The 15,827-nt window shown below is 49.7% G+C and overlaps 2 protein-coding genes across 2 annotated transcripts; both read left to right on the forward strand.

Moving 5' to 3' along the window:
* Nucleotides 1-8,418: 8,418 nt before the first annotated feature.
* LOC127324016 (uncharacterized) lies at nucleotides 8,419-11,391 on the forward strand. Its single transcript, XM_051352121.2, has 4 exons — nucleotides 8,419-8,697; nucleotides 9,534-10,433; nucleotides 10,612-10,761; nucleotides 10,892-11,391. Exons 1-4 carry the CDS (start codon nucleotides 8,680-8,682, stop codon nucleotides 11,258-11,260), a joined length of 1,437 nt encoding a protein of 478 aa, XP_051208081.1. The 5' UTR covers nucleotides 8,419-8,679; the 3' UTR covers nucleotides 11,261-11,391.
* Nucleotides 11,392-12,301: 910 nt separating this feature from the next.
* Nucleotides 12,302-15,405, forward strand: LOC127324015 (uncharacterized). Its single transcript, XM_051352120.1, has 4 exons — nucleotides 12,302-12,568; nucleotides 13,330-14,232; nucleotides 14,415-14,564; nucleotides 14,697-15,405. Exons 1-4 carry the CDS (start codon nucleotides 12,485-12,487, stop codon nucleotides 15,063-15,065), a joined length of 1,506 nt encoding a protein of 501 aa, XP_051208080.1. The 5' UTR covers nucleotides 12,302-12,484; the 3' UTR covers nucleotides 15,066-15,405.
* The last annotated feature ends 422 nt before the right edge of the window (nucleotides 15,406-15,827 follow it).

The raw sequence follows: 15,827 nt of genomic DNA on the forward strand, positions 1-15,827 counted from the left end.
GATGCTTGTCAGTTTCTTCTGAGAACAGAACATCACACAAGTTATACACTTTAGTGGTTCACACAGTACAAATTTAGGCAACCCGGATTTCTCACCCTTCAATCGGGTCTCCAGGCGGAGCACAGCTTGACGACTATTCTCAGCAGTCTCGCGCAGCCCTTCTATTTCCGTCATCTGCTCCAGCACATGGACGCGCAGATCTTCGTGCAGCTTCCGCGTGCTCTGAAACGCAGAGAGGATTTAGCCGGAAATTCAAAATTCTGGGGGCTGGCGAGGAGTTTAAAGTTCTGGATTGAGAAAATTTCAAATTTCCATCTAAGACTAATGTTGAGAGAAGCATTGGCTAACACATGTTACACGGAAAAATGTCTGAACCAATGCTTGGGGGTTAGTGTTACCTGGCGCACCTCCTTATGCTTAGCAAAAAAGACCTTGAGTTCGCTCTCAAGGTCGGAGAGCTCCTTCATCTCCGTATCCGCAGGCCCCCATACTTTCTCCATCATGGCTGAAATTTCCGCGTGACGTTGAGAAAGGGGGAGCTTCTGCAGCAACGAAGTTTGGGACGCGCCAGTGGCATTGATCCGCTGCACTTTCTGCTCGTATTGTTCGGCCGTTGGCTCGGCGGAAGTAGCGCTGGGTTGCTCAGGCGGAGGAGCAGATGAGGAGGCACCCTTGCCGGAATCGCCTTGCGCAGTCTCGGTGGCCGGATCTTCAGGGATGTCATCAACGTTGATAACGTCCTTAGGATCCGGCTTGGCGGCTGAAGCAGCCTTGGGTGGAACTCCGACTTCTGGTGTGACTGGTATGGAAGCCGGAGATGGCTTAGTCTTCTTCTTGGGGGCTTTAGGGGCCTTGGGGGGCTGGTTTTCGGAACTTCTGTTGCGAAAAGAAAAGAGCATTACGATTAAGTATGTGCTGATTCACGATAGCGGAAGAATTTTCCTTCGAAGACTTTGCACTTACCCGGAAGGTCTGAAGAACTGCTGGATGTCCGTTTGGGATCGGTTGCTGGTATCGATGAGCTTGAGGCGCTTTTTCTCTGCCTCCGCCTTGCGAGTTGCCGCGATGCTGAGCACGTCGCGGGCACGCTTGGCCGAAGGGCTGGAGGGGGCAGCCCTTTTCCTCTTAGAAGGGCGCGGAGCCTCGTGGGCTTCCGCCTCTGATGCAGCTTCCGGATCTGTGTTGCCGGTGGAAGGAACCCGGAGGAGAGTTCCGAGTTCATTTTCTTCAAGCGCCTCGAGCTGATGCATAGAGTTAAACACTTAGACAAAAAAATTGAATGTGAAGAAACACAATGGGCTAAAGTCAAGGCGACGTACCGCGGTTCCGGAGCCATTCATGTGAATGTCTTTGTTGCACACGTGAACGTGAAGTTCATGCGGAATCTTGATGAGGACCCGGATCCTCTTGTCGATGGCGTCGGCGGAAAGATTGTCTTTTGTGGCGCGCATTGGGTCGTCGCGCCCTGTGTACTGGAACATCAGTTGGTCCCTGTGTTGGAGCGGCTGGATCCGCTTGGTGAACCAGGAAAGGGTCAAGTCCTTCCCTGTCAGCCCCTCTTCCGTCAGCTTGCAGATCCGCCTGACGGCGCGTGTGAGCTGGGGCGAGTCGGAGAAGTGGGGGCAGTGTGACCATGCCGGAAGCTCGGTGGCGGGGCAGTTCTTGAATGGCGGCAATTTCCTTGTGCTCGCTGGGTCGGAGACGTCCTTCAAGTAGAAGAAGCCCCCAGAACAGTATCGCGCGGATTCGTGGTGGTCGGTGTGGGGGTAGACGCGGCCTGGGCGGATCATGAAGGTGATGGATCCGCATGTTGCTAGTTCGGTGGACTGCCGGATCCTCTCCTTCTTGACAGTGAAGTAGTATTGGAACAGGGAGAGCTCGGGAGTTACCCGGAGATGGCCCTCGCAGAGGGTGACGTGATTGCTGATCGCAAGCACGCTGTTCAGAGAAATGTTATGGGGCTGGAGCCCATAGACCTTCAGGATTTCCAGGAAGAAGTTCGAAGGCGGAAATGAAAAGCCCCGCTCCACCAGTGCTTTCGTCAGCACCATCTCGTTGTCTTCCAGAGCTGGAGCTAAAGCATTTGGAACTGACCACCAGCTTCCGGGTTGCAGGAAGCCCTCCGCCTCGAGGTTCTTCAGCTCCATCTCAGTGGTGGTATAGGGCCACCATTTTCCCTTGGCTTCGGAGTCTCGTTGACGAGCCTTCGATTTTTTGGCGACTTCTTCCGCCTTGTGCTCCGCCTGATCCGCCCCGGAGGCTTTTTCCGGGTTAGCAGAAGTCCCTTCAGCCTCCTTGCCGGAATCCTTTGAAGGATCCAGCCTGACGGGGACGAAGGGTGGAGGGGCGGAAGAGATTGGGGTTGCCAGGATTGGTTCAGAGGTTGGAGGCGGAGTCGTTGAAGACATCTGAAGAAAAGACATTGGCGGAAACATTCCTTAGTCGGATCCTGCATCGTCAACCTAATGATCATCCCTACCGACTACGGCGCGAGAGCGAAGCTCGAGAACTCACCGTGATGGAGTCCGCGGTGGCCGGAGTCGCCGGCGGCGAGGTTTCGACGCGGTGGCTCGCTGAAGTTAAGAACAGGACGAACTCCTTACGGCGGCGAAGCAGCTCCGGCGAGAGTCCAGCGAGATTCCGGCACGGCGGAGAGAAAGCTCGAGGCGGCGCTTCGCAGAGAGGTAGAAAGGGGGGTGAATGAGGATTAGGGGGTCGACGGCGGATATTTATAGGCTGAGGGGACGAGATTCGTGCTCCGCATCCTGTGGTCGGAACGCAAGCGTCGCGCCGTTGGATGCGTGACACGTGTCCCAAACCCTAACGGTAAAAATGGCTAGAGATAAGTTACCGCACAAATCGCGCGAAAATGGCGCCAGAATTGGCGGAACCGTTCGAGTCTGCTAAAGATTCCGGGTAAAGGCGCGAAGATAAGTAATCCCCATTCGCAAGCAGGGGAGTAACCCGGAGACATGTTTGAAACTGTCGATGGATGAAGTCCCGCAGGATGGGGGATTTTATGACTAAAGGTTAGGAAAGAACAAAATGTGAAGTTGGAGTTCTTCAAATTTCTCCGCGTTACCAACGATGCCGGAAACCTAAGGTGCAAGCATGGCGGAAACTGCAGGCGAAACTCGGAAAACTCTGGGGGCTACTGTTGTGGGTATACTTCATGGGTGTACCATCGATAGTGCCAAGATCCGGCAAGCCCGGGTGGCCCATAGATGGTGATGAGGCATGTGGCCCATCGGGCGGCCCAGTTGCTGTTGATCCTGACGGAAGATGTCCGGCCCAGGAGCAGGGAGCCGGATCCGACCGACCTTTGGAGGAACCCGGATCCATGAAGGCCCAGTGGGGACCCGGATCCGGTACGACGTAGATGGAAGGGAGGATCCTTGACGTACACGGCAAGACGTTGTACCGTAGTTAGGAAACCTGTATCCGGGTAGGACTCTCCATGTAAACCCTAGATCCGTGCGCCTTTATAAGCCGGATCCTGGGAGCCCTAGAGGCACAACCACAACTCATTGTAACAACGCGAAAGCGCCCAGATAATTCTAGACAAGCAGCAGTAGGCCCTGTCGTCGTGCAGGTGTTCCGAAGCTGGGTAAATCGCGTACCACCGTCCCGTGTGCACTCCGCCCTATGGCCCCTACTTCTTCTCCCCCTCGTGAGGATCCCTCCTCCGAGGTACCGTCGAATAGGCAACGACAGGGGGGCTGCGCAAAAGGTTAAAAAATCTCATCTAAGTCTATCCTAAAAAAAACTTCAGAAAATGATCAAAAGCTGGGGGGGGGGGCCCCCCCCCCCCCCCCCCCCCGACCTGCACATAGCTACGCCCTGGTAGCAATGGCTGGCTCAATCATTTCCCAGGGAGTTCTACCGGAGTGGGTTGAGGGAGGCCAGGGGCGGTGCGAGGCGATGGAATGGATATTGCTCATGTCGCCGCGACTAAACGCAGGGCGAGCAGCAGAAGAGCGACCATCTTTGCCATGCTTGCTTTGGAGTCTTGGGACTGGAGATCGTCCGGCTACCGAAGCTCTGAATTTATACCAAAAAGTTGAAGTTGTTGTGAGCATAATACAACCGAGGGCAGCGTTTCGGAACCGGAGCATAGATGCTCTCGCTATCTGGACTGTTGGAAGGTGCGTAGGGATGCTTGCGTGATGGATGACTCTGCGTCACTACGGAAGCTGCTCCTTAATCGTCATGGACTCCCGGCACAGAACAATGCGCAGTGGAAGGTGGTACATAAAATTCGATTGTTTTGTACTCAAGACTCATTGCTAGGCCTGACCGCCTACCCTGGATACCTACTAGCACATAGGCATCTAGAAATCGTTTAAACCTGGTCGATTTGCTAGCCCTTCCTATTTTATGCTCTATAATTTCTTTCTCACATTCTCTTTTATTTTTTCCCTTTTCTTTCCTTCCGTCTTCTTGCTTATCAAAAGAAAAGGTGTATGTGCAATAGGTATACTTTTTTTAGTTAGGGTCTGGTATATAACTGGTGGGTAAGACACGTCTTGCCTGGTTCAACCCTTTCAAAGTTCTGTGAGAGGCCTTGATGTCAGCCTAGCCCGCTAGATGATATCATCTTACACTGCGCTGCCATTCGCTTTCCTTCATAGAGGGTCATTGTGACATTCCGTAAGCAAGGCTTATTTTTGTAAATAGATGTATTTTGGTGGGAAATTTAGCCAAGTCATAATTTACGTTTGCCAAGTAAATAAAACGTTTCTTCTTTGACAATAGATTGTGGCTGTACTTGTACAAAAGTGTGAAGAAGCAACAATACCAATTCGAGACAAGTATATATAGTACACCTCAAAAGTTACAAGCGTGCGGCGGTCGTGCACCAGTTCCCCCGAACACTTGCAGGTTGATGAGTCACATAAGAGAAACCTGCCTACCGTACGCATGTTGATAAGTGGGACCCAGGAGTCAGTGCAGGAGAGACGATACCATCCATCTTGGACCGGAAGCGAGCGGTGCCATTCCTTTTCTTGCAGCGGAGGAAAGTAATAGAGTATAGAGAGAAAAGATACAAATAATAGATCAAATGAATCTCATCTTCCATTGTAATGTGGAATATCCACTTATATACAGCAATGAAGAGATGTGTTAGGGAGAAACCTCTTCCGTAAGAGCATCTCCACTCGTCCTTCCTATAGCCCCCACCCCCTTCCCGACCCAAAACAAAAATAGAGGCGTCGGCACCAAAATACTTCCAAAAATTGTTTTTGCACCGGCGCGGCGCGTAGTTTCATCTGGCGCCTCCAGACCGAATCCAATCCGGCGGGAGGCTATCGGGGCCGCCAGATGACGCTAAAAGCAAGCGCAGGCCAACTCTGTAGGCGAGACAGGGCTAGTTTCCGCCAAAAGCATTTACATCCCCGCCATTATTGGCGCCATATCACCCCGTTCTTCTTCTCCCTCGCCTTGCTCCGTCGTGCAACCATGAAGACGAGGCAGTACATCGCTCCACGCACGTTGGCACCGAACTCCCTCGCTGCCAAGCCTGCTCCCGCGAAGAAAAAAGTGGCACATGCCCCCATCAGCACCATCATTCGAAATCTGACACCCTAGGTCGCACAACCTAACCCACAATAGATCTGTCTGTAACATGTGAAAGAAGCGGTCTACATGTTATATACGCAATTTGCAAATGGTTGAGCACGCTTTGCTACTCCCGCCGTGAATAAGTGTACAAATTACATTTGTCCTAACTCCTAAGTTAAATTTATTTAAATTTAATTAATTTTATAGGAAACCGTAGCAACATTTATGACACCAGATTTGTCTTGAAATGTAGTAGTTTTATAATCTACCGATTTTACGTTTGTACTCATTTCTATGAAGTCAGAACAAATTTTAATAAGTTGGACCTGGAACAAAGCTAAGTTTTTTTTTTTTTTTGAGAAAAGGAACAAAGCTAAGAGCATCCCCACTCGTTGGCGCTCCCCACGCCCAAATCCGGACGAAACAACCGCCGGATTGGACGAAATTAAGTCGTGGGGAGTACCGTATTTCCAGTCGTCCACCCGGAGTTCGGCGGATAGAGTTTAAATTCAAACAAATCGCCGTCCCGCGCGCTACAAGTACGGCCAGTTGATCGGCAAAAGGAGCAAAAGGATCAGCCACAGATCGGCGATCGGAGGGAAATTACACGGAGACAGGCTCGTCGGCAGTCCCGGCCGGCACGGCGGTGTCCGACGGACCAGTTTCCTCACACGCCGTGGCCGAAGCGGCTGCGGCGGCCGACGAGGAAGCAGCGGCAGTGGACGTCGAAGCAGCCGCAGTCGACGAGGTAGATGGTGAGGTAGACGAGGTAGAAGCCGGTGGAGACGACGAAGGACTGACCGGAGGGGCTCGGAGGATGTCGCTGCGGTGGCCCTGGTACCAATTCCTCGTCTCCTCGTCCATCAGTTCCATGTCGCCGCCGCCCATCAGGAACGCCAAGTCTGTGTTCCTCTTCTTCGCCACCGCCGTCGTCTTCAGCAGGGCGATCCGGACGCCTTGGTTGGCGAGCATCTCCCGCCACCTGCCGTCGAACTTGTCGTTCCTCCCGTCGGCGTGCGACCTCAAGTCGGCCCAGCACTTGTCGATCGACGCCTGCATCCTGTCGGCGGGATTGTCCGTCCGTTTGAGCTCTTTCAGCTTCTTCTGGCCGAGTTCAGGGCGCCCTTCCGCCGCGCAAGCCGCCGGAGCGTCGGGGTTGTACTGCTCGGTCTTGCTCTTCGAGAGGGTCGTGCGAGTTTCCTTCCACTTCTCGCAGTTCTCGAGGCGGGCGTAGACGTTGAGGAACTTGAACTGCAGGCCGGTGTCGTCCGTGTACATGTCCAAAGCTCGGCGCAGCTGGGGAAAAAAGAGCACGGCGAAACGGGTCAGCTAACGACGATGTACCTCGGTGATGCAGGGTCGACGGAGCATACCTTTTTCTCCAAGTCATGGCCGCTGATCGGCCGTTTCTCGACCTCCTCCTGTATGCCGTGCCATTTGTTGCACGCCGTCTGCATGAGCCCCCAATGGGTGGCCATTGCCTTGTCTCCCCGGTACATGTTCATGTTCGTCTTCTTGAAGTAGGGATCGACGAGTTTGCGCTCCTCGTACGCCTGCCTCACTCGAAGCCAGTATGTGTCGAACGACTGATTGGCCCCGATTATGCCGTTCGTCGACACGGTCATCCAAGCTTCGGCGAGGCACTCCTCTTCCTTCGGTGTCCATTTGATACGCGGTTCGGCAGGCGGCGAGCTCTTCTTCCTCTTCTTCTTCCCCTTCGACAGGTTGGCGTCGGCTTGGGTTGGCTCTTCTTCTTCCTCGTCTTCTTCTTCGACGGCTTGGCTTCCGTCGGCAACATCCTCCCGATGCTCGTTGCGCGCCGCCACAGCTACCGTCGCCCTCGCCTCCTCTTGCGTGAAGAACCCCGGGCACGCAGCGGCGGCGGCCATGAAGAACCCCGGGCTCGCAGCGGCGGCCATGGAGCCGGAGGTGATCATCTCGTGGATCTCGTCTTCGTTCGGCGCCGCCGTCGCACCGAACGGGAGCGGCCCTCATCGCAGGGCCGGCGAGGTGCCCTCGAACTGGCCGCCGCCGCCGACGTCAAGCTCGGGCGGCGACGGCGTGGACCTGGACGGTTGGATGTAGGCGCCCTCTTGGAACACGGCAGTCGGCGACGGCGAGTACAGCGAAGGGGAGAAGGACGACGGGGAACTGGTTGTACCTTGCGTCGGCCATTGGCCGGGGAACATGCCGCCGCCGCCGCCGCTCATGGCCATGCTGATGATCCTCGCTTGTTCGTCCTGGGCCGCCGCCGCCGCCCTCTTGGCGGCGGCTTTTTTCACCCTCTCCGCCCTGCCGCTTGTTTCCACCTCGCGCCGTTTCTCGTCCGCCGCCCACTCGGCGTTCGACATGCCCGGCGGCTTCGTCTTCTTCGCCCGCATCTTCCTCGCCGGCGCCTTCGGCGGCATTGTGGTGGACGAGAAGACGAGGAGGAGAGTGGTGGTGGACGCCGCCGGGAACTGGAGCTGGAAGACGAGGAGATTGGCCAATTTCGGCGGGAGAGAATGGGGATATGCAAGCAAATTGGAGGGAATGGGGATATGCAAGCAAATTGGAGGGAAAATCGACAGGATTTGGTTTTCCAGTCGCCGACTACGCGGGTCCACACGACGTTTTGCGCCAAAATCTTTCGTCCGGAGTCCCCGAGCGCGCCCCGGGGGGCCGGGGATGGCGTGGGCTCGCCGGATGGATGAAGGGCCAAATCCGGACGAAAACGAGGAACCGGGGGCGCGACTGGACCGATTTACGCCGTCCGGATGTAAAAAATGTTCGCCGGGGGCCTGTTCGGGGACGAGGGGAGATGCTCTAAGTAATAGTAGGCTGAGAAAAACAGAGTTGGGAACGGTTGGACCCGCGTGTCAGCCTGATAGCCTTTCCGTCTTCACAGATTATTGCAGTTTCTGCTCCAGTCCAGCCGGCAGCCGCAGGACGCCGCCGCGCCACGTCCCTCAGCCTCGCCGCGCCGCGCCGCGCCGCCCGCCTCCTCTCCGCCCCCACGCGCCGCAGCCGCCTCCCGCTGAATACCGCCGCCGCGCCGCGTCCCTCCCCCTCCCCGCGCCGCCCACCAAACCCTGGAGCCGCGACCTCCCCCACGCCTGCTCCAAGGAAGCAGCAGCAATGTGGCCGCATCAGCAGGTAATCCACTCACAACGACGGCTTTGCTAATTCTCAATCGGTTCATCCACAGTTACCTGGAACAAGTCAGATTAATTTCTCCAATATTATGACGAGCATGTACTGTTTTCACACGGCCTCCGAACGGAGCCGGGTTCCACTATCATTAGATATGGAATATGACGAGCATATCTTCTGGCACACTGGAATTTCTCCCCCAAATAACCAAATTAAATCACAAGAATGCACATCGCGAAACCCAAGTACAGTAACAATTTTCTTTTGCTATGCCGTCATAGATATGGAATATGACGAGTATATGTGTTGCATAATATCCTGGTCTACAAAAATTCTGACTAATTAGTGAACTCTACATATCCTCTGAATATTTGGATTTAGTTTTAGTTCTCTGCATTTAGTTAGAAATATCCTAACTTTTGAGTCAGTGGATCTAGCTACCCACTAACTACATGGGTCCATTATTCTCTAGCAGCAGTCAGAGGAGGAAGATAGTCTAATTTAAGCGTTTTGACAGGTAGATGATCTTTGAACTACAGCTCCTCCTGTGCAGTTGCACGTATGTTACTGACCGGGTCAGGTCTGCAGTGGGTAGGTTCCATGTTTGCGTTAAATAAAAGCTCAATATACCCTATTTCCTACAAACCTTGATGAACCTTAACGGAGCAAGGTTTCACAGATTCCGATAGCAAGTGTCCTTAGGAGCCATTCGGCTTATCAAACAGTTTACACCCTAGATATAGCATTGTTCTTGCCACTCTCTGTAACTATTTTTGGTTTCGGATTTCTACAGTCATTCATTTGGCAGCTAAATAATGGATCCATAGTTTTTGTTGCAGCAACTGGACGATGAAGATAGGCTCAGCACGTTGACTGATGATATTTTACTGTCTATCTTGGGGAGAGTCAGTTTATGTATGGCAGTAAGGACATGCGTGCTCTCTACACGGTGGAGGCATCTGCCTTGGTTGCTGCCTGAACTCAGCATCAGTGTCAAGGATTTCCTATCTGTTCCATGCCCTAAACCTATTGAGGCAAATGATATGGAGGAATTAGCTATGGTGTCTTTGACAAAAGCTACCAGGGGTTTCTTGGCTGATCAGCAAAGAGAACGTACCATCTCAAGTCTGCACATGAAGCTCTACTTGACCAACACTTTCTTTTCTGAAGTTGGCCCACTGGTAGGTGACGCGATCGACAACGGGTTGCTGAAAGATTTGGATCTCACCGTTCTTGATGAGACAGATCCTTTGGACCGCAGTGACGAGGATATGCTGCAGAGAGCTCAAGAAATCGATACTTTCTTCCGTGCCTACCCTAGTGTGCTCCACTGCCTCACAAAGCTCTCTCTGAATAATGCAGGCTTCGACAAATTGGAAATGCACCATGTCTTGTTTGACTGCTGCAAGCAACTGAAGCATCTAAGCCTTTGTTATTGTGATACTGGCACTTACTCTGTCTTTAAGATTGATGCACCAAACTCAAAACTTTGTGTTCTAGAAATCGACAAGTGTCGCTTTGAGAGACTCGAATTGGTGTGCCTCCCAAAATTGGAGAAGTTCGCATGCACTACTTGGGAATCTCAGCATGTCCCAGTAACCTTTGGGGTTGTTCCATCTCTCGGGGAATTAGAACTCTCATGTGGCGCATCATACAATGTACGCCCATTTAAATTAAGTGAGCTTCTACATGGAACAACTAGCATACACACTCTCACATTGGATTTTGAAGGAGAAATTGTAAGTACTATTTTTTTTCCGCTAAATGGTACTTCCTTTTGTGTTTGTCATGTCATCGCAGCTATGAGAGTTATATCATGGATGTGTTTATGCATGGTACAGTACAAACATAGATGTAACTTAATCTCATTCATGTGCTTGCAAACTATTCATTCATTTTTTTCAATCTTGTGGTCAGCTTTGGTTGCAACCTGAAATGAAGGAACTCCGCACCGCATTCAACAAGCTAAAGAAGCTGTCCGTGTGTGGCATTTTTGTTGAATTTGACATTTTATGGATGACGGCCTTTCTTGTAGCAGCACCATCTATCGAAAAACTATGCATTCAGGTGATGCCTTTGTCCGCATTTCTTTCCTTTTCTCCACACTTGGAGCTTTGGTTTTTGACAAATTTCAGCGGAAAGTTGTTGGAAAATGGATTCCAATTACATACGTAATGAGTTGCTCACACAAATACAGGTATGGGAACATGCATGCGATGTGGGCGAGTTCAGAGGCGGTATCTACCGTGACAGAAGGACTCCTCACTGGGAAATGCGCTTTGACGGCTCCGAGAACAGGCTGCTGAAAGAGCTAGAATTCGGTGGCTTTAGAGCACTAGAACAACAGTTTACATTTATAAGATCCATGCTGGAGCGATGTCCCAACTTGCAGAAGATAATTCTGAGAGGAGACATGCAATGCGAAGACTGCCACGCTCTTGATGCATCACTTCGTCCTTCGAAATTTCCAAAGAAGGACGAGGAAGAAATGGTGGCTAAGAGGATTAGAGGCGGCATATTCTCGCCAGAGATAATTTTCGATGAAGACTGGTCTCTGAGCATCTGAGATTTGTTTTTACTCTTGTTACTATTACCGCACATTTGCACTTATGTTGACCATGTAAAAAAGTAATCCCTAGAGTTCACTTGGATCCCAACACCGGTAGTTTTACAAGTTTTACATGTTTACTTTAAGAGTACCTGAACTGAACACCGGCAGTTGTATACATTTCGCTTGTTGAGTTCTGGATCACCTGATCCAAGCACTGATGCCTAGTGGCTCTCTTCTAACAGATTATGGAGTGATCAACTGATCATGCTTGCCTTTGTGAATGTCTTTTGAGTAAGTTCATCTTTGCTTGTTAGATTCGTGTTATTGGCGCCTGTTAGCTCCCTGGCATGGCTGCTTGTACCATGTTGCGTGTCACCTGGCAAGCCTGGCAGAAGTCTAAATACGAATGGTTGTTTAGATTAGGTGTGGATTGTTGAAGTTTTTTCAGTTGGTGCTGCCTAGCAGCTCTGCTCTGGAAAAATGCCTGTTTGTAAGGCATCTATGCAATTATGCGTGCTTACCCTCTGAAGCTATGAATGTATTTTGATTTTGAGTCGATCTTGGCTTGTTTTCATTGTTGTGCATTCACGAATGTCACTGACCAGACCAGGACACAAATCTCTACTTCCCCATAGATTTTTGTTTGCAAGTGGAAACTGTTTGCTGGCTTAGTCGCCACTTGTACTTTTATATACTACCTCCATCTCAAGGCAGGCCTAAGTCCTATATTTTTTTAGAAAGTCAAACTATGTTAAGTTTGACTAAATTTTTATCAAAAATTATTAACATGCAAAATACCAAAATAATATTACCAGAAAGATAATGAAATATATTTTTATGTGTTATCTACAAAATATCATATTTGTTGATAGATTATCTGAAAATTTGATCAAACTTTACTTGCTTTGACATTTTTAAGAAAATATAAACCTTAAGTCTTGGGATGAAAGTAGTATACGTCAAAGAGAGAAGCAGACATAGACGCTTTATTATAGTACAGAAAAATAAGAGTATTTCCTTTGGCGATAGTGGGGCCGGCGTGTCAGTCAGATACCCTTTCTGCATCTTCCCCGACAGAACTCTTGGCAGTTTCTGCTGCAGTGCTCCAGCCGCCGCATCGCGCCGCCTCCGCCTCCCACCGGAGACCACGGCCGCCCCCGCGTCCTTCCGCTTCCCCGTTCCCCCGACGAAACCCTAGACCGCGGCTCGCGCGCTACCTCCTCGACGACGGCAGCAACAATGCCGCAGCACCCTGTGGCGGAACCAACCGTCCCCAACCCTGAGATACCGGCCGGCGGCGCAGCTTACTGGCAGCACCAGCAGGTAATCCATCGTTTCCCACCGATGGGAGAAGGTTTAATACGAATGGTCAATTAGCTTATCTCTTTGGATTGAATGTTTCGCTATCAGTTCTGGTAGATTCTCTGTTTCTTTGGTGATTATGCATGCTGGTCTTGGCGTCTTTCATTAATGTTACGCATGTCCTGTTTCCGGGATCGATGAATGCCATTCCTTCCACGTTTCACTTGTATAATTGTAGGTGTTACCATAACCAGTATGTGGCGGTCTTGGCTTGCATCACCTTTTTTGTTTGTGTTTATGGCCTGTTGCCTTCTGAAAGCTTTCTGACCTGTAACTGGGATGATGCCCAACACCATAGATCTGTCTCTTGCATATGAAAGAAGTTTCCTACCTGTTATGTACGCAATTGCAAACAGTTGAGCACGCTTTGCTACTCCCTCCGTGAATAAGTGTACACCTACATTTGTCCTAAGCCAAATCTATTCAAATTTAATTGATTTTACAGAAAAACGTAGCAACATTTATGGCACCAAATTAATTTCATGTCTGCGTTAAATAAAAGCTCAATATACCCTATTTCCTACAAACCTTGATGAACCTGAACGGAGCAAGGTTTCACAGATTCCGGTAGCAAGTGTCTTTAGTAGCCATTCGGCTTATCAAACAGTTTACACCCTAGATATAGCATTTGCTCTTGCCACTCTCTGTAACTATTTTCTGTTTTGCATTTCCAAAGTCGTTCATTTGGCAGCTTCATGATGGGTTCATAATTTATGTTGCAGCAATGGGAGGACGAAGATAGGCTCAGCGCGCTCAATGATGATATTTTACTGTCTATCTTGGGGAGAGTCAGTTTATGTATGTCAGTAAGGACATGCGTGCTCTCTACACGGTGGAGGCATCTGCCTTGGTTGCTGCCTGAACTCAGCATCAGTGTCAAGGATTTCCTATCTGTTCCATGCCCTGAACCTATTGAGGCAAATGATATGGAGGAATTAGCTATGGCGTCTTTGACCAAAGTTACCAGGAGTTTCTTGGCTGATCAGCAAAGAGAACGCACCATCTCAAGTCTGCACCTGAACCTCTACTTGATCAACGCTTTCTTGTGTGAAGTTGGTCCACTGGTAGGTGACGCGATCGGCAACGGTTTGTTGAAAGATCTGGATCTTAGCGTTCTTGATGAGACAGATCCTTTGGAACGTAGTGATGAGGATATGCTGAAGCGAGCTCAAGAAATAGATACTTTCTTCAGTGCCTACCCTAGTGTGCTCCACTGCCTCACAAAGCTCTCTCTGGAAAATGCAGATTTTGACAATTTGGACATGCACCATGTCTTGTTTGACTGCTGCAAGCAACTGAAGCATCTACGCCTTTTTTTTTGTGATACTGGCACTTACTCTGTCTTTAGGATTGATGCACCAAACTCAAAACTTTGTGTTCTAGAAATCGATTGTTGTCGCTTTGAGAGAATCGAATTGGTCTGCCTTCCGAAATTGGAGAAGTTCATATGCACTACTTGGATGGCATCTCAGCATATCCCAGTAATCTTGGGGTTTGTCCCATCTCTTGGGGAATTAGAACTCTCATATGGTGCACCATATGATCCGCGCCCATTTAGATTAAGTAAGCTTCTAAATGGAACAACAAGCATACACACTCTCACATTGGATTTCCAAGGAGAAAATGTAAGTACTTCTTATTCTTTGCTAGATGGCACTATTTTCTTTGTATTTATCATGTCGTCACAGCTATGGGAGTTATATCATGGATTTGTTTATGCTTGTTACCGAACAAACATAGCTGTAAATTTCTTGATAATCTCATTTATATGCTTGCAAACTATTCATTCTTTTAATCCTGTGATTAGCTTTGGTTGCAACCTGAAATGGAAGAACTCCGCACCCCATTCAACAAGCTAAAGAAGCTGTATGTTTGTGGCATCTTTGTTGAATTCGACATGTTATGGATGACTGCCTTTCTCGTAGCAGCACAATCTGTCGAAAAACTACATGTTCAGGTGACCTCTTTGTCCGCATTTCTTTCCTTTTCTTGACATTTGGAGCTTTAGTTTTTCACAAGTTTTACCGGAATATATTGTTGAAAACTGGATTCCAGTTACATACATAATGAACTGGTCACACAAAAACAGGTATGGGAACATGCATGCGAGGTGGGCGAGTTCAGAGGTGGTAGCTTCCGTGTTAGAAGGGCTCCTCCGTGGGAAATGCGCTTCGACGGCTCAGAGAACAAGCTGCTGAAAGAGTTACAAATCGGTGGCTTTAGAGCACTAGAACAACAGTTTACATTCATAAGGTCCATGTTGGAGCGATCTCCCAACTTGCAGAAGATAATTCTCAGAGGAGACGGGCAATGCGACGACTGCGACGCCCTTGATGCATCACTCCGTCCTTCGAAATTTCCAAAGAAGGATGAGGAAGAAATGGTGGTTGAGAGGATTAGAAGCGGCATATTCTCGCCAGCGATAATTTTTGATGAAGACTGGTCCCTGAGCATCTGAGATTTGTTTTTACTCTTGTTACTGTTACCGCACATTTGCACTTGTGTTGACAGTGTCAAAAAGTAATCTCCAGAGTTCACTTTGATCCAAACGACACTGGTAGTTTTACATGTTTCATCTGTTTTATTTTAGGAGCACCTGAACTGGACACTGGCAGTTGTATACATTTCGTTTGTTGAGTTGTAGATCACCTGATCGAAGCAGCTGATGCTTTTTCGATACCTGAACAGGGCGAGGCTTGTTTTAGTACGAATTGGTTGGTTAGCTTGTATCTAGGATGAATGTTTTGCATTTGGTGCCTAGTAGCTCTCATCCAATGGATCTTCTGTTTCTGGAGTGATCAACTGGTTCATGCTTGTGTTTCTGAATGTCTTTTGAGTAAGCTCATCTCTGCTTGTTTCATTCATGTTCAGCGTGTTATTGGCGCGTGTGAGCTCTGTGGCATGTCTGTTTCGTTTCTGAGTTGCATGTCATTGCTTCTGTTATCTTTTGGTCTTTTGATTTTGAGTCGATCTTGGCTTGTAGATGTTGTCGGATTAACGAGGTGTACTTTTATACTACTACGTCAGAGAAAAACAGGCCCGGATGCTTTACTAACTGAGAAATAGTGGGGCCCGCGTATCAGTTAGATAACCCCTTATGCGTCTTTCCCGACTGAACTCATCCCATTGATGCAAAACTGGTTGCAGGGCAGGAAGCAGAGTGTGCCAAGGCTGGGCAAGACAAGAAAAAAGGTGCAATTATCAGGGACAGGTAAACAAA

This window comes from Lolium perenne, chromosome 4 (assembly GCF_019359855.2).
Source record: "Lolium perenne isolate Kyuss_39 chromosome 4, Kyuss_2.0, whole genome shotgun sequence".
Taxonomy (NCBI): Eukaryota; Viridiplantae; Streptophyta; class Magnoliopsida; order Poales; family Poaceae; genus Lolium; species Lolium perenne.